This window comes from Rhamphochromis sp. 'chilingali', assembly GCF_963969265.1.
Source record: "Rhamphochromis sp. 'chilingali' genome assembly, chromosome: 11".
Lineage (NCBI taxonomy): Eukaryota > Metazoa > Chordata > Actinopteri > Cichliformes > Cichlidae > Rhamphochromis > Rhamphochromis sp. 'chilingali'.
This window is the reverse complement of record NC_137938.1, coordinates 35,440,329-35,464,604: the sequence shown is the minus strand read 5'-3', so window position 1 is coordinate 35,464,604 and position 24,276 is coordinate 35,440,329. Positions and strand designations below refer to the sequence as shown.

At 39.9% G+C, this 24,276-nt stretch overlaps 1 protein-coding gene across 3 annotated transcripts in view; it reads right to left on the bottom strand.

The window, feature by feature from the left end:
- The window catches only part of syngap1b (synaptic Ras GTPase activating protein 1b), a 130,652-nt gene that overhangs the window by 4,186 nt on the left and 102,190 nt on the right, over nucleotides 1-24,276 (bottom strand). For 2 of the 3 annotated variants that reach the window (XM_080895992.1, XM_080895994.1), the window contains exons 15-20: nucleotides 23,443-24,036; nucleotides 21,231-21,665; nucleotides 20,754-20,927; nucleotides 20,150-20,361; nucleotides 14,458-14,530; nucleotides 7,794-7,855 (exon numbers count right to left, since the gene is read on the bottom strand). In XM_080895992.1, coding sequence (XP_080752118.1) covers nucleotides 7,794-7,855; nucleotides 14,458-14,530; nucleotides 20,150-20,361; nucleotides 20,754-20,927; nucleotides 21,231-21,665; nucleotides 23,443-24,036 — 1,550 coding nt within the window. The remainder of the gene's footprint in view (nucleotides 1-7,793; nucleotides 7,856-14,457; nucleotides 14,531-20,149; nucleotides 20,362-20,753; nucleotides 20,928-21,230; nucleotides 21,666-23,442; nucleotides 24,037-24,276) is intronic. The other variant, XM_080895993.1, reaches the window with a different exon arrangement.

Sequence of the window (24,276 nt, the reverse complement as noted above, 5' to 3'; positions counted from 1 at the left end):
GAGTGCAAAAAAACCCAAAAACAGATATGGAAACCCCAACACCCCCGTTTAAGCATAACACAACATGATGCACAAAGAACAAAGACGGACGCACACGGAACATATTGGGAGGGGGAAAAAAAGTCCTGTCAAAGACAAACTGCAGAAGAGAGAGAGAGAAAAGACAGTGAGTGAACCATGAAAGAGGCAGTGCTATGGCAGACACAGACAGCTGACTTGGAAAATGGCACCATTTGTTTCTGTTTAGCACCAGTTTATCACAAATCGGTTCTGAGATTGAGAAGAGAAAAACTGCACGAGCTCAGTCCAAAAACAAGACGTCCCTTAGATTGAAAAGAAGAAAGAAGTTCCCAGAAATGTCTCTCATCACTCAAACCGCTATGATGCTTGATCTTGTGTCTTTGAATCTCTGTTTTCGGCCCATATATTGTTTCCCTTACTTGCAAAGCCAACTTGATCGCCGTCTGTTAACTGTATTGTAAAACCCTGTTGGAAAAACACTCAAAGGCACTATGAAAGCCAGACCACACTGCCACATTCCTACTAAAACAAACTGTAGCCTGGCGTGTTCAGGATATATTAATGCATCTACATCCATGGGAGTCAAGGGTTACTGTAAGCTAGCTTCTAGCTTCTAGCACTTCTTTGCTAATGGCTACTATGAAGTCTTTGGGGTGCAAGACATTCTATAGTTCTTGATCCTTACATGTTTGTTTCTAGTGGAATCAAAGACAGGCGATGAGTGCACGGAGCACATATTCACATATCTTGGTATGCATGTTAATGCTTTGTTTGACAGATTCAAAGTACGTAAGGTATCATTGTCTTGTCCTGCAAGACTGATACTATCTGAAGCTCCATGTGAGCATCAAGAGAACAAATGTCCATTGAAGAGCCCTTTATGTTGTGTGTTAATGTGTTAAGCACTGTACAGTAGCTGTATGATTACTACTCGTCTCTTGCTCGCTTTTCTTCTCTCTCTTGCCTGGGCAATAAGAACATAAAAGGTGATTTCTTTTCAAAGAACTGTCTTGCTAAATGGGGAAAGGGCAGGGGTGGTGTTTTCCTTTGGGTCATCTCTCTCTGATTTGGCTCAGTGCTGTGTTTGACCTACTCCCCCTTCTTCTGCTATGCCTGTAGTTGCTGCTGCTGTAGTTCCAGTTGTCTGTGAGGTTGTCATTGGGGAAGATGTTTGGCTGCCACGGAGCTCTCCATTCTGACTAGGATGTTGATGAGGAGCGGGTAGAGAGGGAGGATCTATGGTTTGAGGGAGGACTCCATTGTGGGGCGAGCTGACAGAGGAAATGCCCGAGGAAGAGACTCTGAGGCCTTGATCGTTGGTTACTGCTCCACCTCCTCCACCTCCCCCTCCACCTTCAGTTTTCACACCGGGGTCTGCAGAACCCAGGGAGGAAAGCTGGTCCTCCTAGCGAGATAGAGAGAGAAGGGAGGGGAAAGAGGAGTGGGAGCAGGGAGAAATGGTCGTAGGAGAGAGGCCATTCAATGAAAGATGGGAGGGATGTGAGGAGTTGCAATAGGAGATGTCCAATCAAGGCAGACATGTAAAGGGAAAAAATACACGTTGAAGAGGTGTGAAAGTGTGGGAGAAAGGAATAGCAGTGAGATAAGGATGGAAAGAGGATAAAAGAGAAAAATCACCAGAGAAGGACATGATTTGAAGGGAAAAACATCAACAGCGAAAAACAGAAATAACCAGATGGAATGGATACATGTAAAGGCAATGGTCAAAGCAAAGCGAAGGTGCATTTGGAAAATAACAGACGCGTGACAAGGGATTGGAAGAACCACACATAAAGAAGGAGAGACACAGAGAGAGGAGAGAAAGAGCCCAATGAGTTACGAGGTTGATGCGTGACGCACACCAATAGAAATGGTAGCACAAGAAAAGGGACACAGGTAAAGAGGAGATGAAGGGGAATTAAAAATCTTGAGGTCAAAGGATCCTGATCCTCTTGGCATGAGTAGGTGTTTGTCAGGTGTCAGGCAAAGTCAAGAAGTCAAGTGAGTCATCTTCTGACAGTGAGTACAAATAATGCTCAATAACCACTAATTTTCAAAGTAAAAGCGCGTGCTTGAGCAGCTGAAAATATTTTAAATTACAGACTGAAAAAGAGCGCTAGTCTTATGGCTTGAAAGTAAGCTTAACAGCACTCGCTGTAGCATAACATGTTACGCAAAACATGCAAAACTGTCAAGACACATAGAGGTCAGCAGCAACTTTAAAAAGCAAGTCTTAAAGAGTCTGACATGAAATCCAAACCTCTGTCAAATTCACCAACCAAAACATCCAACCCAAAGCCACTGATCACCGCAGCGGGATGTTCCTCCTGGGTTGGAGCTTTTGATTAGACATTCAAACAAAGTTTGGTTTTACTTTTGTTTTTTACTTACATTAGAGCGAAATAACAGCAATGCAATACTAGAGTTTTATTAGTTTATATCAAGGTCTGTTTGCAAGCCTGCACTTCCAGTCTTGTTCACTGATGTCTAAGAGCAGTGGGAAGAGAAAACAATTGGGTTATTATGCCAATAGACAACTATGATGACTCTATTCATACTGCTGCTTAATGTAACAATGCACGACTTCAAGATGATTTGAATACAGAAGCATTTTGAAAGCTGGAATTCACAGTTTTAACATCAGACCTGGGTAGAAACCTCTTGAAATAATTGCACTCGATTTATGGTGCCTGACACATTTGCTGTGTGGTGTCTAGACATAATTACAAAGATTCAGTGACAGTGTAGGACGAGTGCAGCAAGCATCTAAAAGAGCTCGAAGATCTGTGCAGTAATTTAACTTTATATCAAACAGGAAAATGTTCACATATTATACATGTGACAGTAAAAACCACTTTAATGCTCACACACAAGAAGTATGAAACACTGTAATGTGAATGGGATGAAGTGCTGTAGAGGGGAAGACAGGAAGGAGGAGAGATAGTTTGGTCTGCATCCAGTAGAGAAAATGAATCAAAAGCATCAAAAGCAAATAATCTTCGCTTAAACTGTGTCTGATGGGTGTGTCCGCTGTGAGGTGTCTCCATTTCAGTTAAAAAGAGTAAAAAGAAGAAATAATAATTAAAAAAAAATTACCCCAGAATTAGATGTGAATTGGCGGGCCTTTTCTCTTCTCAATCAGAACCAAAATGAATGCAAACACTTTCAGTTGCTAACTGGTGCTATGAACAGCTAAAATCTACTATGGTTACAGACAGTTACAGGATGCCAGTAACATGACTCCACTATAGCACTTGTTTTATTAGTCTCCAACACAACCAACAGTGTTGTTTAATATCCATGTGTAGTCCAGTACACATGCCTATTAAACTGGGAAATCAGGCAGCTGAACAAAGACATGGCAAAATGTTTACTGACATCCTTTTTAACTTACCAAACTTGCTTCACTTTGTGGGCTGTAGTGTTTGATTACGTGGTGCATTCAATTACAGCTTGGTGTGAGTGTGTGTTTTTGTATGCTAATGAAAATTGCAGTATTGGAGACAGAAACACAAAACACTTAGTGGAAATGTTAAGTGTACTGTAAATGATGCAGAAAATAAATTATCACACACACACACACACACACACACACACACACACACACACACACACACACACACACACACACACACACACACACACACACACACACACACACACACTTCTTACCCATCTCCTCCAATCTCCAATCACTCCAATTTGGAACGTGAATGTCTACAACAAACTGTGAAATCTTTCTCACCTTCACATTTCAGACTAAATACCTGCTGTACGTGCTGGTTTTATCACTCTATATATGGGTAAAAAAAACGTAAAAAGAGGGCTGCAAGTCTTGAAAAGCCTAGCTTGATGGGTATTGAGCTTCTGCTTTGATAGAAAGTACAAAAAGAAAACAGCAAAAAGCAAGAACACGGTATGCATGTCGCACATAAAAAGACGCACAATAACAGCTGACCTACGCCACCATTCGGACAAACAATACGCCCAGGTGCCAAACACATACAGAAACACATACATATCAGGAAAAACACGGATTCACTGAAAGACACAGAACACAACACAAAACATGTGCACAATAATCAGTGTTCTTCAGGGAAGGACTGGGTCAGATACGGAGATTTCACATAAATCGTGTCGTTTGTCATAGGGCGTGGCAGGAGGGATGGAAATCTGAATGGAAAATGTGAATTTAAAGTGGTGCTAAAATATGGCACGTTTGAAGAAAAAAAAGGCAATAAAAGAGAATAACACTAATATTTCATTTACTTTCAGACTGATTTATAAGCAAGAATGGTAAAGCCTTGAGAAGCCGTGTTTTCAGTCTGCTTTTGTAAGCTGAAAACAGTTGCAAATATTCAGTTTCTTGCTCACAAATCTAAAGTCTGGAATTATTGCAGCTACTTCTACAATTTCTTTGCATTCAAACTTGTTTTAAAGATACTTTTAGATATCTGTTAGTCAACTTCTATTGACTAAAAACATCATCAAAAGAACGTTAAGAAGATATGAAACGTATGCTGTTTGTAAGTAGCTGATAATTATGGAAATACTTCCTTAAAACTGACTTTAGTTTAATTAAAGCCAAAGAAAAATTACCGTTATATGTAATGAGAAGTGGAATTTTGCAAATGCCAACATATTAAAAGCAGCAGAGAGTAAAAATCAATGATTTCCATTGATTGCTGAATTTCTCTGCATTTCAGCAGCTGATTCAATGCAAAGTAGAGAGTTCTCCGTATATGACTTGAAATTAATTTGTGCATAATAATGTTGGCATGTCTGTGGATTGCTGGTTGTGACTGAATCTTATGTGTGAACAAGCGATGACATTTTCATCTGCAGAGAGCAACAACAGTCACACACAGAGAATTTGAAATGATATTAAAAAAGCTACGGCAGTATTTCTTTAGATTTTTGTCAGGGGATGTCGAATGCTTATTTGTCAACATAAAGAGAAAAAGCAGTCTCAGTTCTGTCTCATCTAATTCAAGTAAACATCCAGGAGGTCTATCACAGAATATTTCCAAGTTAGCAGTGGATAAAAGGAGACACACGTTAGTGTGTTGGAAGGGTGACAATAAAAAGCACAGCGGGTTACCTCCTCATTCAGCCTGACAAAACAAAGAAAATGTCATTTTTATGTGTGTGTGTTGTGGATGAGAAGCTCACTTCACACAGTGCCAATCATGGCGCTGTGTAAAAATGACACATTTTGTCATCTGTCAGAGTAAAGAGAATTTAAAGCTGCAGCTGTGCATGTAAAAACACATACAAATAAAATACATCTTTCAGCATAAATCGGCAGCAGGACAGGTTTGCCTTCAGGGCTCCCTGCCAGAAAGCCTTCTGACAGAAATATTTCCTTTCTTTTATGTTATTCTCAGCTTGCAGGTTGGTTAGGTTTGAGCAGCAAAACTAGTTGGTGAGGTTGATTTACATTCTATTCCAAGGCAAGATTATGGCTTGGATTAAAATGTAAACCATGTCTCAGAAGAAAGTTCTAAAAGTAATGAAATGAAAGCAATGAAAACATCCTGTTCTGCTAGCTTTTGGATGTCTGCCTTTGTTTGCTAACTAATGAAATGTTAGCAGTGTTGTAGCTAATAAATAGACCTTTACAATTCTACTATAGGTGCCTCAAGTGTAAGTAAAGTTGTTAATAGCAGGAAATGCAGCAAAATAAAGTAGTTTTTCATGAAAAAAGCTAATGAAGGAATATAGTGAGCACAGGTTTCTCATTAGAAAACATTGTGAAAACCTGCTTCTCAAATCATATAAGGATAAAATGCTAACGACGTGTGATGGTATGGTAAAAAATCTTTTTTAAACTGCAGTACCTTGCTGTCAGTTGTTCTAGCTGGTCACTGCAACAAAAATCCCCCACAGCATTTTCACATAGTTTCACAGGAATGAGTTATAGTTAGAATTTCTGCATTTCTTTGTTCTCATTCGACTGTGCCTCTGTTTATGTATTCTTGATATTAATATTGCTACAAAAGGCTTGAACCACCCCTCGTTAGTGGAAAAGTATCAGTCATGGACTGGCCTCCCCAGAGACTGAACCTCAAAATTATTGAAGCAGTTTGGGGTCATCTTAACAGAGAACAGAAGAAAAGGCAGCCAACATCCAAAGAAGGCCTTTGAATGTCCTTCAAGAAGCTTGCAGAACTATTCCTGCAGACTGCTTAAAGAAATGACAACAACATTACCTCAAAGCTGTGCTAGAGCTTTAGGCTGTGCTAAAAAACAAAGGTGGTCATTTTGACTCTGAAGCTTTTTAGAATTGCACAGTTATTTCTGCCTTACTTATTGAATTTCCATGTATCTTTGCATGTATCAATACATCACTGCATGTGTGGGTCCTTTATCCTGTCACACACTGCATCCTTTTCCTATTTTCATAACAAAATTTAAAGAAATGCAAGGTGGCTCACGACTTTTACCCTGTACCATAAATATATAAGTAAATACCCCTGAAGCCTTTATTTGCCCCAAAGAAAACATTTGCTAACAAATGCCTATACCGCTGTGATTACATATACTTACAAAAATCACAAAAGCAGTATAAATATGTTGATATTATCTTGCACAACAAAATGTGAGTATTAAAAACTTTAATTTTTGCTGTTTTTTTCAGTTGGCCTAAAAACCCCAGCCTTTATCCCTGCAGCAGAGAACGTGAGGCTGCAGACTTCACATTGTCACTGGAGATTTCATAAGCATGTGTTATCCTTTAGGTTAAAGTATTAATCATATAAGACCATCACTTAATGAAATTTTTCTTATATTGGTAGGTGGACGCAGTGCAGCCTTGCAAAAAGAGCCAATCGGATGTACAAATTGGAGCAGTAGCCAATTCAAAATGAATAGTTATTAAATTTATGAATACAATTTCATGTTCAAAGTGAATCCTTCACAACTGGACTCGTTTTAAAATCAAATTGATTTTCTGTTTCACCAACAGTAATTTGAAGCTTTTGAACAGAGACAATAAAATCTAAGCTTTTAGCTGGAACTGGTTTTCTGCCAAAAAACATTTTGGGTGTTTTAATTAAATTTTGAAAACCTGCTGAATAGAGTCATGATCATTCCCGACTTTAAGGGCTTCAGCTGTGTGTTACTGCTTAGAACATCACCTTCAAGTGTAACTGGACTAAGACGTTAAGTTAGCTGAACATAAGCGAGCCACTCTGCCTGATGACTGGAACAGCTAATTCACACAGTGGTGGTCGTGAAAGCCCTCAGTTTGTCTTATCAATAAAAGATATCCTTTTGTTTTTTTAAAGCATGCCCTCTGCTCAGGATGGTGTGTTCCTATCAATTTTTTATTGAGCCACATTTAAAATTCTGCCTCTCTAGGACATATTATCATGGGGCATAATGTTCACAGGTCAGCCTGGTACTGTGTGCAGTTACTGATATTGCAGTACATGATTTATGGGCAGGAGAGTGCAGATAAGATTTAGATGAACACGACTAACTGCTGAGTTGTTTTGCTCACTTTTAAAAATTTGACATTATTTTGTTGTCACCCTAACACACAGGTGTGCCCCTACGAAACATCAGTCATCTCTGTCCAGACATTCTGTGACAGTCCTCCTTTTTATGAGAAGATAAATGGGAGAGCAAAGTGGGCCTGTCAGTGTGTGGGCCTGCAGTGAGTTCACAGGATGCTGTATAAGGACAGGGACGCACATAGAGAACAGTAGAAGTGGAAAAGAGGCAGCAGTTATGGATGGAGAGTGAGAGTTTGCCGGCTTGTTTATTACCTGGATACTCGGGGTGGGACAGGCGCAAGACGGGGCTGCACTAGGATGGACTGACGCCTCCCCTAAGAGAAATCACCGTATCTCATCAACATAGGAGGAGAGGAGAGGAAACGAGAGGAGAGGAGATGAGAGGAAAAAGGAAAGCAGAGGAGGACTAAAAGCAGGAGGCAGGAAGAGAAAACTGATTGCGAAAATAAATAAAATGAGGGACGACTTGTGCGCAAGTGGGGAGGGTCCAGAAGGACGGTGAGGGTAGAGGAAATCAACAGCCACCCAAACAATACATACAAGGTGCACAACACAACATGAACAGAGAACAAGAACATAAATATACATATAAAATGCTTCCTAAGGCATATTTACATATATAATGGCAACCAGAGACACACAGCAGTGTCAGACACGCAACAGCCTGAAAGCATTAGAGCAGCATGCCATGCAGTGTATCATTAACAGAAATCATGCTTGTAGGATAAGAAAGAAAAAGGCGTTAAATCGTGCTCCGCAAACGCCATCTGCATCTGAAAGCAGCCGAATGTTTCATGTTTCCTGGTTCAGAAAGGTAAGAAGACAGCATAAAGAACATGCTTATATCAAACATGCAGTTATCAATGTTATGAAATATATATACACACTTTGAAAACCCAGAAAGAACCAGTTACATCAACACCATATGCAAAAAAACACAGAAACAACCAAGAATATACTTTTTTAAACAAATTTACTCTAACACACACACACCTCGCTGAAACTCAAAGTTGCAAGAAATGAGCACAGGGAAAGGAAATAAATCTTAAATGAAGGAGACACTGATGTGATTAATGTAACTACAACCTCAGGAAGTATTTTTCTCTTTGAATGCTGATAACTGATCAAAAGAAAGGTTTAGAAAAACCTGAAAAATCTACAAATGATCAGTCCAACACTGTCAAAGACAAACTGTGAATGTTTCAAGTTACAAGACAATGTTATTACCTCTGTAAATTAAGGTAATAACCTTAATGGGTGTGGCTTTTCCAGGTGGAGTTACAGGTGGAATACTTTCAGGTTCTAAAAATGTGTTTTCCCTTCACATGTGTTGCAGTGTTTTAGTTCCCTGTTTGCTGTTCCCTAACTGCTTTACTTTACCTTACAGCTGAATCGTCTTCTCTTTATTGTTTCAGGGCAGCTCTGTGTCCCAATGCATGTTTATGGAGGAGATTTACCCACAAATAAAAACATTATAACTGACTCAATGTTCAATTTCATTATGAATTAATTTGATTTTTGTTAAAACTGACAAAAGAGTTGTGAGCTTCCTAGCAGTAACCACTGCACAGGCGCAAAAAAGGACCTAAAATTTAAAGTCACCGTTTACATTAGGCAAAAAAAAAAAGCATTTAAAATGTGTGTTAAGTGTAAGATTAAAAAAAGAGAGAGAGAGGAATCTCTCGATTGTTTAAATCAAATCTTCTTGGAGTGTTTTTTTTCCTTTTCTTTTTGTAGGCATTAGGACACTCTTGTGGAAAGGATTATGGCATTCTGCACCTGTGATATTATGTGAGGTCTAATTAAGTGTGGAGTGTTGTTTTGGAAGATGGTAGCAGTGGCCTGAGGAAACAACAGCACCATGGCTCATCCCCCTTCTTACTCCCTATTAATTTACTCTCCCACCCCACACTCTCAGCTGCTGCGTGTGCGCCACACATTAAAAGTGAAAGTTATCACACTGGACTGAACTGTCTGCTCATCTTAAATGCTGAGGTGACAAGCACGAGTGCCTAAAGCTGAAATAGAAAACTAAATACTAACTTCTGACAAAACAGCCCAACAAAATGCTCACTCACAGTAATGGCTGTTTTAGCTTCGAGCGGTGCACATTAAAGGAACATTGCAGCAGTATCTTCCTTGTCACATCACATTTTCCCAGGTTTCAGCCATGTACAGCACATTAACATAAACTGGGGGATTATCATCTTTGAAATTACAAAGGTACAATAGAAACCTGGATATTACATAATTTATCAGATTAAACTTTCCTCATCTTTCATTTACATAACACACGCTAACACGGTGAAGAAAGAAATCATCACCCCAGCCTAGCTTTATTATTATAATCATCACTGATATGCTGACATTAGCTTGTAGCTGAAAACATTAATGCTGTCCGAATGGTTTAACTTTACAGATACACTAAATTGACAAAATTACTGGGTCAGCTATATCTACAGGAGTTGCTTGGACGTAAAAACTCATCTCATGAAGCTCCTGGCTCACATTTTTCATGCTGATGTTAATGTCAGAGAAGGTCTGGAGCTCTGCAGTTAGTACAGGCAACTTTTACACACTGTGGACCTCAGCACTTGTCAATCCCACTCTGTAACTTTACACCGATACTTTTTACCTGAGTTGCTGTTGTTCCTAAACACTTCAGCTTTGTAATAATACCACTTACAGTTGATTTTGGAATATTTAGAAGGGAAGAAAATTTATGAACTGACGCTCAGACTCAGTGAGCTCTTTAGAACGACCCATTGTTTTACAAGTATTTTCAAAGGCACACTGCATTTGATTTTATACACCCATTAAAATGCGACTGTAAACGCCTGAATTTAAAGATTAAAAGGCCTGACCCAATATTTTTGTCAGTGCACCATGGTGAGAGTCATTATCCACAAATACATCATTTTTGGAACAGTGGAGAGCCTTGCCGTAGTGGATCTGGCCTTCTAAAATTACTCCAAGAGTGTGATGACTCATTCAGGAGGACCCAGAACAACATGTGAAGAACTGCAGGCCTCACTTGCCTCAGTTGAGGCAATGATTCAACAATAAGCAAGAAACTGGACAAAAATGGGAGAATTCCAAGGAAAAAACCACTGCTGACCAAAAAGAAGACTTTTGGGGAAATATTCTGTAGACTGACGAGACAAAGGTTTAATGTTTTGGAAGTTGTGACTCGCATTGGTAAGTTCAGGCCCTGAAACTCAAACACACTTGGGTTATGCAACAGGAAAATTATCCCAAAAGGTTTGGAGTTTGCCTAGTCAAAGTCAGAACTTAAATCAGATTAAGATACTTTGTTATGTCCGTGCACAGTCCATTCATGCTGGACACCCCCCATTGTGGCTCAATTAAAACAATTCTGCAAAGAACAGTGGACCAAACTTCCTCCAAGTGATGTGAAAGACTCATTGTCAGTTATCACATTGGAGTTCTTGCTGCCAAGGATGGGACAACAAGTTATTAGGTTTAGACTCAGCCACCACCTCTGCTCTCACTGTCACTCAGCACCAGCTCTCAGCCCATAGGTGTACACCTAGGTGTACACGTACACCCTGTGTACACCTATGACTGTACACCAAACCGACCCAACCAATGTCATCGTCAAGTATGCTGATGACGCTGTGGTTGGGCTCATCTCTGATGCAGATGAGACAGCGTACAGGGCAGAGTTAGAGAACTTGAAGCTGAATGTCCTTAAAACCAAAGGACTCATAATGGACAGGAGGCACAGACAGGTCCACTCGCCCCTGATTATAAATGGAGAACAGCTGGAATTATTCTCCTGGGCGCCCACATCTCTGCTGATCTCACCTGGACCCTCTCCTCCTGCCTGGGTGTTTGGTATACAGGGGCCATGACTGAGAACAGGCAGGCTGTGCAGAGGGTTATTAACACCGCTCCCCCAAAAATCATTGGCTGCCCTCTACTACCCCTGGAGGCCATCGCCAGATCCTCCTGCCTCAGGTAAACCAGGGCCATCACAGGTGACTCCTTGCACCCCACCCACCACCTGTTTGACCTGCTGTTCACTGGTCAGTACCACACGTCCAGACCACGAAACAGCCTCTTCCCCTGTCAACAAACACTATCCCCCCCACACCCCACGGTGAGCCATGGTCTGAGTAACCCCCATCACTCAGGCCACTCACATATGTACTTATACTCAAGTCCTCTGCACTACTTCCAAGCACTTTGTATATATTCCTGTAGTTTGGAAAGATTTCACCTGTTTGTTATTTATTCCGGTTGTCTTACTATTTATATATTATTCCTGCACAGTTGCCATGGAGCAGCCATAATTTCATTGTACAATGACAATAAAGGGCTATTCTATTCTATTGCATTCTAATATATGATTCTCTGAAATATGTAAGTGTGACAAAAAAAAAGAAATTAAGAAGGGCATAGATACTTTTTTGCAGCGCTGTAAATGTTTAAATATAAGGATAAATTAGAATTTTTAAATTTGAATGAGCTGAATACATGAATACGTTTGCATATTTTTTCTTTCTTTCCTTTTTTTTCTCTTTTGCAGCTTGATTGTAATTCTGTAGTTGTAAGAAAACTTTTCTTGTGATTACAGAAATATAATTTGGTACTTTTAGCAAAATACATCTTTTCTGCTGACAGAGACCATGACTTATCATGATTCATTGTGCTCCTAAAAGTCCTGGGTTTTTCTTTCTTTGTTTTCCTTCTTAATATTTTAAAAAATCTGCAGTAAATCAAATTCTAAATAGTGTTATCCATCTGGCACCAAATTTGGTTTATATGAAACATAACTTCTCCAACACCAGTCCAAACTCACAGGTTTATAAATCCATATAGACATTGAAATACTGTGCTGTATACAGTACATTCTCAGAACATATAACGGTCACATCAGCTGTAATCATGACCACCAGAGTGACACTCGGAGCGTCTGTCAGCTCTTCTCTTTTGGCATATTATTAATTTATTATTATTTTCAACTCTCTGCACCTCGAAAGGTCAACTAGAAACCTACAATGAGGCATTTTTAAAAAATAATTTTTCATGCAGTTAAATGAGTGACAATTCAAAAGTATGACCTAATGAATGAAGGAACATGTCAAGTTGGGTTACTGATTGAAAGGAAATTACTTGGAAATTGGCAAGTAAAGAGTTATTCCTTCATTCAATGATCAGAATAGAATTTAATGCATTTAAATTTATATGTACAGCACCTGAAATTGTAATGCCTTATATAGTTCTTATCATGTTGGATTAGCAACAAAACTCTTGTGTTAAATTACTAAAATTTGAGAATTCATGAAATTTTCTACCTCACAATCCTCCAATTATTTTTAATATATTCTCGTGTATTTCATGTCTTTTTGGAAACTAATAAATTATGTTTTTTTTTTATTTTGACAATTTCAGTGCTCCACAAATGAGTATGCTGCAAATGGGACACAACATTCGCAATTCTTCATATTTTTCATGGTATAATTTCCAGGTTACGTGAGTCACACCAGAGTTCATGGGTGAAGCCACGGCTACGTTAGACATAGTAACACAGAAACCATACAAATCAGTGTCAGACGTGACAATGACTGCTACAGCAGCTGAAGCCAGAACTTTGAGATTTTTATCTGTGAAATTTGCTTTATAAATACATTTTACTTACTTACCTACTACAATGAAAAAATATCTTTACTTTTTCACACTCCATTACATTTAACATATAAAGTATTTTGCATGGTAACAAAACAACTTTTAAATTTCCTGGGCCCTTTATGGGGCTGAATTAGCCTACTTGGTCTCAAATCTCATCTAATTTAATCCCTCTCTGTGAAAGAACTGCCGCTAACTGAATGAATATGATTGTTTACACCTAATATTGCATTTTATTTTTATTGCACTATAGAGGCTGCTGAGAAACATTTCATTTGAGCCTGTGTACTGCTGTAAATAGCATCCGAAATGACAAGAAACACTCTTGAAACTTGAATCTTGCAAAGTAAATAAGTGTAAAAGGTAAGTTCTACGCATGTACCATGTCATACAACTTCATATAAGGTATTAATATATATTACTCAGCTACACTTAATTGATAAATTTACTATAGAATCTAATTTATAAGAGAGATAAGTTGACAAATTATGATGTAATCTCCTTGAGGTGATTACATTGATCCCTGAGGCAAATTTACAAGCTATACAGCAATATATTTACATTTAATTAAATCAGCAAAACTTGTACAGGTCACAGCATTAAAGATAACAACACAGCAAAGATCATGTTCCAATAATATTTCTACATTTGAGTTATATATATATCAACTCATATGACTCATGCTTGAAGGTGGGCTTGCTCAATTTGACAGGATGGCAGGATAAGGAAGGGGGTGGGTTTGGGGCATGAAATGAGAAGCACTGAGGAAGTAGAGCTCCCGAAGACACAGCACCACCATCACGCAGCGTACAATACAGTAAGACGTGAGCTTCAGCTGTTCAGTAATCTGTGCGAAAGGGAGCCACCAGGAGTTTTAACCCCAACATGCTCGGCAGAAAGGTTTCACAGAAGCAACTACAAAACTGGCAACATCACCACAAACCCAGATACGTTCACAAACCCAGCTAGAGTCAGACATCTTGATAGCTTGAGCTTAAGAATACAAACAACAGCATTCTTTCATCTTTCATCTTCAAAGCCCCCGCGTATGTTGACAGACGAATGGCAGTCAAACCCAAACAGGACAGGTCAGGGACAGGGCAAGGCAGAGGCAGATCAGAGGGACCACATACACACAGCAAACGAAATCATATCAATAACAGGGGGGGGGGGGGGGGGGGGGGGGGAAGAGAGGTAGGATGGAGAAAGAAGATAGCACGGGCCACCGTACGAACTCGACGACAGAAGAAGCAATCTCACAGACCTGATCAGCGAAAATCCTGGTTTTTGGCTCAAGGATGGCTCCTCCTCTTATCTCATCCTCCACAGCCATGAGTCTTGGAAGCAGAGAAAGAGAGAGGGGGAGAGAGAAAGTAGGGAAGGGGGGGTGACAGAAGGAGAGGGAGTATTATGAATTCAAAATGATACTTAACAAGATGTTGAGCAGATGCATCTCCAACATCTGGCTCAACGACATCACAGTGATACGATGCTGATCTCCTGTATCTCAAATCTAAATCTCAAATACTGATAGGAAGCACAATCTTTTGAGTCACTGAGCAGCAGGAACGTAAGCCGTGCTTTATGAGGCACTGCCAATTTTCACTGGTGGAGCCTTGTTTTGTCCCCATGGGATTTATCAAAGTATTTGTTCCCAATTTAAGGTGTTTTCAAAGCGCAATTACAGCCAACAGTGGAAAATTACACCCGGTTATGTGACGTGAATGTTCAGTAACTGATCCCCATCATCCCCAGGGAATTTCCCATCTTGCGTAACATGGACTGACCAAGGCACGGGCAGAAAAATCCTTTGACTAATCATTTCAAAGAATCTGCTCGCAGATACGAGCGAGAGTCCGGCTGCAGTTTTCATGAGCCAGCAAACAGTGCAGGTTTCCCAGCTTTCATGATTATTCAAGTGCCAGGGATAGAGTCATTCAATGATATTTCTCTCAAAGCGTTATCTTACACTTACTTGGCCAACTGGCTAGATTGTGGATATTGTCATTTGGTGTAAATGCCAAGTAGAAGTTACCGTGAATAAAGAAAGACCTCTCAACATCATAGACTTCAATGCATTGCCTTCATGATTTTCCATGTTTTACATTTTTTTTAATCGTAGCTGACAGCAGAAGAATAAACATCCTTTATTTTCTTAACATGAAACATGACTGTTGGAATGTTATCCCTTTATAATAGTCAACTATTGAGTAATCTTGCAAACGCATGTCAATTTGTTAAACTAAAACAAGGTGGAAGATTGTCACTTGTGCATTCATTAAGCCACTAATCCAATCAAATAGTTGACAGGAACATTTAATTGGCGCCATGCAGAAATAAATACACCACAAATCAAGTCGTACTGTGTCACTCAAAGCTAGTCCTCTCCACCACATCCATATCACTTTATTAAGAACACAGAGGCACGTGTTTGACAATAAAGAACGAAAATCCACAGGTGAAGTTTCAAACATAAGCGTTTGGATGTTTTATTCCATAAATAATGTACAATGTTGAGAGTTTGTTTTTTTTTTTTACAAAAGAAGAGAAGAGGAAAAGAAAAGAGTCAATCATAAGCACACACAGAAATATTAGCACTGTCCCAAAAAACAATGGAATGTAACATGGGCATACAGCATTAAGATTCTGACATGACTCCAAAAAGGCAGACAATGATTCATGTGGGTGATATGTTACAAAAAGAAGAGGGAAAAAAAAGAAGTTAAGCTTTATATATCCAGTTGTACTTCAAGTAGTGTGCTTTTGAGGTCAAGTCGTACATTTAGTCAAAACAATGTGTGTATGTACCAACATGAGGTCACAAAGTCTGAATATTTTGCTACAGAGGAAAAAGGCAAAAGACAAAAGGTGTCAAATAGGATGTAAAGTTAATGAAAAGCAAAAGGAAAGACAGACCTGGGTCAAACAGCAGCTGCAGATATGCTCTCTATTTTTTGTAAACTTACCTGATAACATCTAATTTGTGTTGATACAGCAAGTTTAACCCAACCTCGTGACATATTTGAGCTTACTCTGCACTTTAATCGCACATTACAAATCATTTTAACATAAATTAAAGCAATGTCTTTTTGTCAGTCAAACATAAACGAAACAAGCAAACTAAAAGTGTTTTAAATATACAAAAACAACCATGCAATCAACCCAAGTCCCCAGTACAGAACAGCATGTTAATATGCATTTAAAAAACAGTATGTTTGACTTACATTTGACTGACGGATATGCCTCCCATCGAATTTATCACATTGTTTATTTATGTAAAAACTATGCAATCCAAATGGATGCAGTTAAAATGCACATTAAACCAAATTCCTCTTTGAGTGCATTTGTTTAAAATAAACAACGCAACTGTTTGACACAGGTCTATATAAAAGTGAGCAAAAACCCTTGGCTGTTGCTACAAGCCATGTCAATCACACACACATCAAGCCAAAACTCATCACCACTATGAATTCATTTGCAAGATTTAAACATAATTTTTGCTGTTGTACAATCTATACAGCCTATCAATATATTCTTGCTACAAAGAGAGGCAGGTATACTGACACCAGAATATTATCTAAGACTCTGGAGAGGGAAAATAAATAGAAAAGAATATGTTTTTTCCTTTTAATACTTAAATCATATTTTAAGTGCATAAGTTAAATGACAGTCTAACTCTCTTAAACAACTATTCTGATCACCACGTCACCGGACACCACCAATGACGGACTGCAGGTCAAAAACAAAATCATACCAAGCATTTACAGCAAAAATCATACAGAGATGAGAAAGTCAGTTTTGCTTTAATTAATAAATAATATAAATTTCAATCTTTCATTTAAAATGCAGATAAGTTCACAAGCACCATACAGGTCATCAAAAAAAAAAAAAAAAAGAAAAAGAAAAAACAACCCATAAACAATAGAAAAAAACCCCAACTTAGGATTTAAGAACACATTTTGCAGAACATACTGCTGTCAAAAGCTCACGTCATTGTCGTCATGTTGTCTCTGTGGTGTTTTGCATTTTACAGTATTCCAGGTCTATATTTTGTATGTTTAGATACTGCAGATGGCACCTGGTAAAAGATTTTGGCAGGAAGTCACTGTTTCGTTATCTACACAAGATGCATACAATACACCTCCTCAGGATCCTGCATGTGCATTCGGCACAAACAGCACACGCAGATACATACTGCATCTGTTATTGCGCTTCTCCTGCTAAAAAGTTAGCTATTGCAAGGTTAAAATAGTAATCTCACTCTCAATAGAATTCATATACATCACATTTCTTATACTACTATTATTATGGCTCTTGCATTACTGAATTTACTATGCTATGGGTTATAGTTAAAATAGATTATTACTATGACAGGTGCAATTAAGACCATTAAGTCCCCTCCCCCCTTTCTGCTGCAAATTCAATGCATCTCGTCAATATAAATCTCTTCAGTTCACAGCAAAGAGCTCGGGGAAGATAAATAGTTTCATTCATATTTAAAATTAAAGTATTTTGACAAAAAAATATGAGAGCCTGTAGCCAACTAATGGAATAACTACCCTAAAGAAAAAATAAAAATACAAGTGCTACAGGTAAAGTGGATTCAGTGTTTAACCTAGCATGACCTAAAACTCAATATTCGGCTTTGGTTTAAATTAGATTGTTGAGAACAAAATGTGTACCTGGTCTAATGACATAGGTTGGATTTGCTCTGAGCTTAAAGCAAATTCTATGCACAGAACATTAAGGCTTCTCTGAAAAAAAATATCTCTCAAACTTGAAACATAACGCTGAGTATTTTAGGTCTGCAGATAAAGAGTTGGTTTTTTTTCCAAGCCTACACAGGAGCCATGAAATTAAGGTCACAACTAAGGGCTCCATTAGCAGAACCTGAGCTTGCTTTTGCATCAACATAATATATATGTATATATATATATATATATGTTTATATATCTGAATGTGAAAATTGAACATAAAACTCAATTTAAGGTGAAACATAACATAAGGCTATGGTTGCACTTGTTATTTCACTGATATTCTGAAGTCCAATCAACAGGACGCCCTCTACATTATTTGCATTGCTCGTGTGTGTGCATTAGATCTGCAATGCTCTGCATGACCTGGGCTGGCTCAGTGAATTGTGTGTAAAATTGACTCGGAAGCATCCAGATCTGCTACTTACTGTAATTCATCCTTGTGTGGTCAGATGATAAAGGTCCCAAAAGTTACAAGTTTAAGCCTTGAAAACAGCAGCTAATAACTGCACGTTGTGCTTCATGTGTACAGCACTCTCCTTAAGCTTTAACTTCAGGGGAGCAGTAATCAAGGGTTTTGCTTTAAGTGCTCTGACAAAGTTTCTGTAGTATAGGGCATAGCTCATTTATGCCTTTATACCTGAATCTTCACCATTCACTGACTGATTCAGGTTTGTCTCTGATGTTCACCCCTCTTCATTTCACATCATGTGTTGTTAAAAGAGGTATTAGTCCCCATGTTCACTCTGGAGAGGTAAAAAAAAACCATCAGCAGTCCTTCAGTGAACATGGTTCACCTTGATTTAAAATGGAAGAGCTAATATTAAACCATGGTCTTCCATAGTCCGGTGCCCGAAGGTCCAAAACAATTCTTTGAGTTGGTTTAAAAAGTGCAGACATGTTTCTGAAGTTTTACAACTCCCCATCCTTTTGTGCTTTTACAGTGCAATCTCGTGGGAGAATCATTTGAAAATTCTGCTAACTGGAATCATCCTGCATGATCCCAAAATCCAGAACTTTGTTCATAAACAAACAGCTGATGGTGAGTGTGACAGCGCAGGATAAAGGAGGACGTTTTAATGGTGGTTATATACAAGGTTAGGCCTTTTAAGATGTTTTTCCATAAAAGACGAGCAGGACTCTCTGTCTTCATTCCAAGTCTTCTTTCCTGGAGTGGATTAGAAGTGGCAATATTCTCTGTCACAGTTATCCACCCTTCAGTTGCAGACCACAGACTATTATAAGATGTAAAAATACTGCAATATTTTCATGTAGTTTTAAGTGTCTTTTCACTGAAAAATAAAAACAAAATTAAATGCAGGGCAGCATTGCTAATATGCGGTCACACGTAAAATGCTCACGGAGTCCTTAAAACCCAGCAAATATTTGGTTTTTGTGCCTGAAAAATACAACTGAGACACGATCAATACTCAACCCTTTTTTCCATGAACTGCTTAATTTGTGAGTGATCAATAAAAGTTAAGACTGCACTGACAATAAAAGCCCCATTACAATTTTGCACAAGCACTCGAGAAATTAGGGCTCAGCTGGAGTTCTCTGCAGTTGTCCAAATATGATGCTCTTGAATAACAAATAAAGCATGTTGTGAGGTTATGACCGCATTTAAATTTGCTACGGCAAGAGCTCAGAGGACAATCAAAGACTCTTTTGTCCAGCTTAACTAAGCTGAAGAAACAACCACCACGGGAACATCTCCTGGATGCTTATCTAAGATAAAGATCTTTGTCTTCTGTATTACAGTCTATTATTTAATTTGCCACTCATTACATGTCTGCAGCTTTGGCTTTCAATATAAAGCTCCCATCCTTTCTCATAGGCTACAGTGCTTTATGAAACGGAAACCAATCTCCTTATCTTGTAATATTCTTTTCAAGATAACAACCTCTGGTAAATAGAGTCTTATTCCGATGTGCAATGTATATATTGCCAGTAACAACTGCTTCATTTTCATGTTTCATCCTGTTAAACAGAATCCAATATGCTAACGCCGTACTGTGGAGTCCTCCGCAGAAGTATAAGAAGTCTTTTTAATTAATGCTAGCAATCATAATTTTATAGAAAAGGTCCTTTTTCCACAAAAACCCTGTAACAGAAGAAAAAGAAAGACTATGGCCCACCAATGGCCTCCTTATACAAGACCACAAGTCTTTTCCCTCCATCCCAACAACAGCTTCCATTTACCTGCTAATTATTCCTTTAATTTGGGAGTCTTTTTCCACTTGCTGCTGCCGTAGCCTCCTCTCACTGTCCTCGAGACGATTCTGGTACTGTAGGAGGATCTTATTGGTCTGCTGCTCCTGCGTGAGGAGCCTCCGTTCATACTCCTCCAGCTTTTTGTGGGACATCATCAAGCGCTCCTTCAGGGAGTTGATCTCCTCCTCGTACTCCCGTACCTGAGGTAGAGATGTGAAAAGAATGCTAAATTAGAGCAGTTTATTGCGACGCTGGTGCGTACATGCCTTGCTTTCTTGGTCACTGCAGTGCCTGGTGGATTTGAGTTCTCTAAACACATTCATGAAAGCATTGGAAACCACCTCCAGATATTCAAAATTAGGCCGGCTGCCTTTATAAAGGATGAGGTACAGTAAATATGCCAAACTGCAGAAAAAGAATGCAAACAAGTTGAACATTTGGCTCATGGCTTTTGTTTCCCACAGTTTGAGACCTCTGGACTTCTGTGTCAAGATCAAATCTGAGTGCCATCTGCTCAGAAATGACAGACATAACTCAATGTTCCTCTGACTTCAACTGAAATGTTAATTAAATAGTTAAAAATTAAACCTACCCTATCCATGCGTGACTCATCCATGCTTTTTGAGTACTCCTTAAGTTTGAATTCCTCACGGTCAATCCGAGAACTTTCAATGTCAGCGGACAGATGAGGCATGTTGGAGACCCAGGCCACCGTCCGCTCATTGGCTGGCGTTGGGGGATTGAGGGTAGATGGAGACTGGGAACCCTGGGAAGAAAGGTCAGCACACTGAATATGAGAACATGAATTTTTAATTGAGTGAAAGTCACTTGCATAAATTTGGTGCACGATGTTACCCAAAATGCCTCAGTGCTACACGAGTTCATACATTTTGAGCATGGCTGAGCCCTGGTGGCTCCCAAGCTCTTAATCTTGAATGTCAGTTTTATCCCCTAGATAAGCTAAACACTGACATCTTACACGTTGTTGTTGAGAAATAGCTGTGAGCACAGGTGCTAAAGAGAAAAAAAAATAGGAAAGTTAGATATTAGGAGAGTGTGCAGCAGTTACCTGTTTGCTCATAGTGGGTTTGAGCAGGTGCTGCTGTTGCTGAGGCTGCTGCTGTGGTGACTGTTGAGTGCTCTGACTGGTGGTTCCCTGTGGACTCTGGCTTTCCCTGACAGAGCTCTGCTGGTGGGGCAGGCCCGGGGCAGTGTTGTCTTTGACGGAGAGCTGCCGGGGCCCATGCTGCCTGCCGTAGCCGGATTCTGGCGACTGGAGAAGGTTTCCGCTTTGCGGCCTAGTTTTTGCAGGAGCAGAGGGTGCAGCAGCTGCACTGACGGACAGCTGATGGGAGGTCTGGGATTTGACACGCTGGGTGGGAGGCGGAGCAACAGAACTCTGCCGCATAGGTTGGACTGTGGAGGGAGGCGTGGTGGCCAGGGAGGAATGGGAGGTTCCCGTCTGGGAGGCCATGCCCATCATTTGTTGCTGTTGGAGATTATCCTTGAAAAACACGTGAATGATAAATTAACATTTATACTAATTCACTTATCAAATTGGAAAAAAATTCAGTGGGTTGCCACACTTGGGTAAATTGCCTCAAATACTAATGAGACAATAAAATGTAGTAACAGAAGTTCAGTTCGAATGATGAATTGATGTGTTTCAAGCATTTTGAGATTCAGTCAATGAAGGTGATGTAACAGTAGAAACATGGAGCTATTATTCATCTCTTCCACAGTGTGCCTTTTGCCTTGTCTCCCTCGCCTCCCCCCCAACCAGTCGCAGCAGATGGCTGCACCTCCCTGAGCCTAGTTCTGCTAGACGTTTCTTCCTGTTAAAAGGGAGTTTTTTTATTCCCACTGTTGCTAAAGTGCTTGCTCATAGGGGGTCATTTGATTGTTGGAGTTTTCTCTGTATTATTGTAGTATCTTTAATAATAATAATGTATACTTTATTGATCCCTGTGGGGAAATTCCTCTCTGCATTTAACCCATTCACTGTGAAGCAGTGAATGAAGCACTTTACCTTACAATATTACGCACCTTGAGGTGCTCCAGTGCTTTATTCTAGCTCAGTATCTTGCTCAAGCACCCATAGACATACAGACCAGGTGGGCTGAAGATTCATCCACTAACCCTCCAATAAAAGGACAACCCACGTTACCCAATCAAATTCCAGCTTACAGCACCTGGTATCAGCACCAGACACTCAAGGATCCAAGTACTAACCAGGCCTGATTCTGCTTAGCTTCCTAGATTGGATAAAACTGGGAATTGACAGAACCAATGCAGCCCCTTGTCAGATGAGGCCTGCATGGCATTCTAGTTTGATTCAGCTTTTCTGACAGGCAACTTGTGTTTTGGCTTTTTACATTGGTGCTCCTGCAGTGTGATGTGTGATGTAATGTAATGTGATGTAATGCAAAAAGTGAGACACTTTTTCAAGTTTGACCCGGTACGCCATGTTTATGACAGGTTTACGTTGTCCTGGTTAATGTCAAGCTGTCATCACAAAGACATATCAATCAATGTAACTTTGTAATAAAAATGACATTGTGACACTTAATGACAACAATCATAAACATTCACAAAGATTTGTGACTTTGTGACAAGAAGACTTTGTCATGACTTCTTATGATGGCGTCATGTCTTAAGCTCATCCCTAAAAAAAGTGTGTTACCATCACACTAGACAAAGAAAAACTGCAAATCCTCAGAATCAGAATTATATATTATCAATTAATATATATTATATATTCCTAATAAATGTTGGAATAAAGAGATCTTTTTGGTGATTGACTCTTAAAGCTCGGCTCCACTGTCAAAGAAAGGCCCAATTTTTGAGGGTTTCAGTAAACACGTTCAAACGTTTTTGGGCCTAGTTGATAGTTTGGCACTGCTTTGGAGCAAAAGAGGTATGAAGCATACTCACTGAAGGACTTTCACAACAAATTGATTAGAGTGGAATCAAACAATCTTCTGGAACCAATTTAATTATCAATGATTCATAATTTACTGTTTTCAAGTTAGAAAATCTTTGGCGTTTATTTTAGAGCATTTTGGGATTTTTCACAGTCTGGTTTGTACAAAAGAACTGAAGCTCAGGGTATGAGACTGTGATTATATTTTTTTAATCAATGTCTATAACATTGTTCCTTTTTTATCCTTTGTGCATAATGAAAATACTAATTCAACATCTATAGTAATACCATTTCACATGTAAACATTATTACATAGCGAATTTATGACATTACAGAAATACAGTGAGAGTCCATTTACCTGCATATGCATGGACATCTGCCTGCGTCCATAGTCAGCCCTGCTGTAGTCGTCACTGTAGCTATGTGAGTGGATGATGCTGGGTTGTCCCAGGTGACCGTCCCTGGTCCTGAGGGTGGACAGATCCTCACTGCGAGAGAACCCTCCATGGGCGAACTGTGGGATGTAGGACTGGTGAGAGGGTTCGGGCTCTGGGGCCAGGAGAAGGGGTGCGGGGGGTTGAGCCCGGCTGTGCTGGTGATGGAGCTGTTGCTGTTGAGGCCCATCAGCAGTCGCCAGATGAAAGAGGGGATTCTGGAAGGAAAGCGGGTAGCGCATGGCGGCGGCCTGCTGTTGCTGCTGCTGGGATAGCGAGTCGGTGGTGGTGCCCATCTGGCTCAGCTGGCTCAGCCGGAGGCCACCGGACATGCTGGAGCCGCCAGAGCCAGCTGACAACCTCCCACCGGCCCGCAGCTGGCTGCTCAGGCCCGACCCCAGGCCGCCACCGCCTCCGCTGCTCAGCCCGCCGAAGCTGCCCATACCGGCGATGGAGGCCTGGGAGGAGTTGAGCATGTCCACCGACTGCAGGTTAGACACGCTGTTCATTCGGGAATCCTGGAGGTCCATCATAGATACGCTTTTATTGACACTGAGCACCTAAATAATAAGGGATATGAGAGGCTAGTGTGCCCCCTGTTATTGCTTATGTTAGGTGGCCACGGATGATGGGTGAGGGTGGTGCGGGTGTTTTTACCGCGAGGCCTGCCTGGTTATCGGAATGCATCAAAGTATTTCCCAGGAAATACCGCTAGGATGAGTTGCGTGGTGAATCAGTGGGAAAAAAGCAGATGTCAT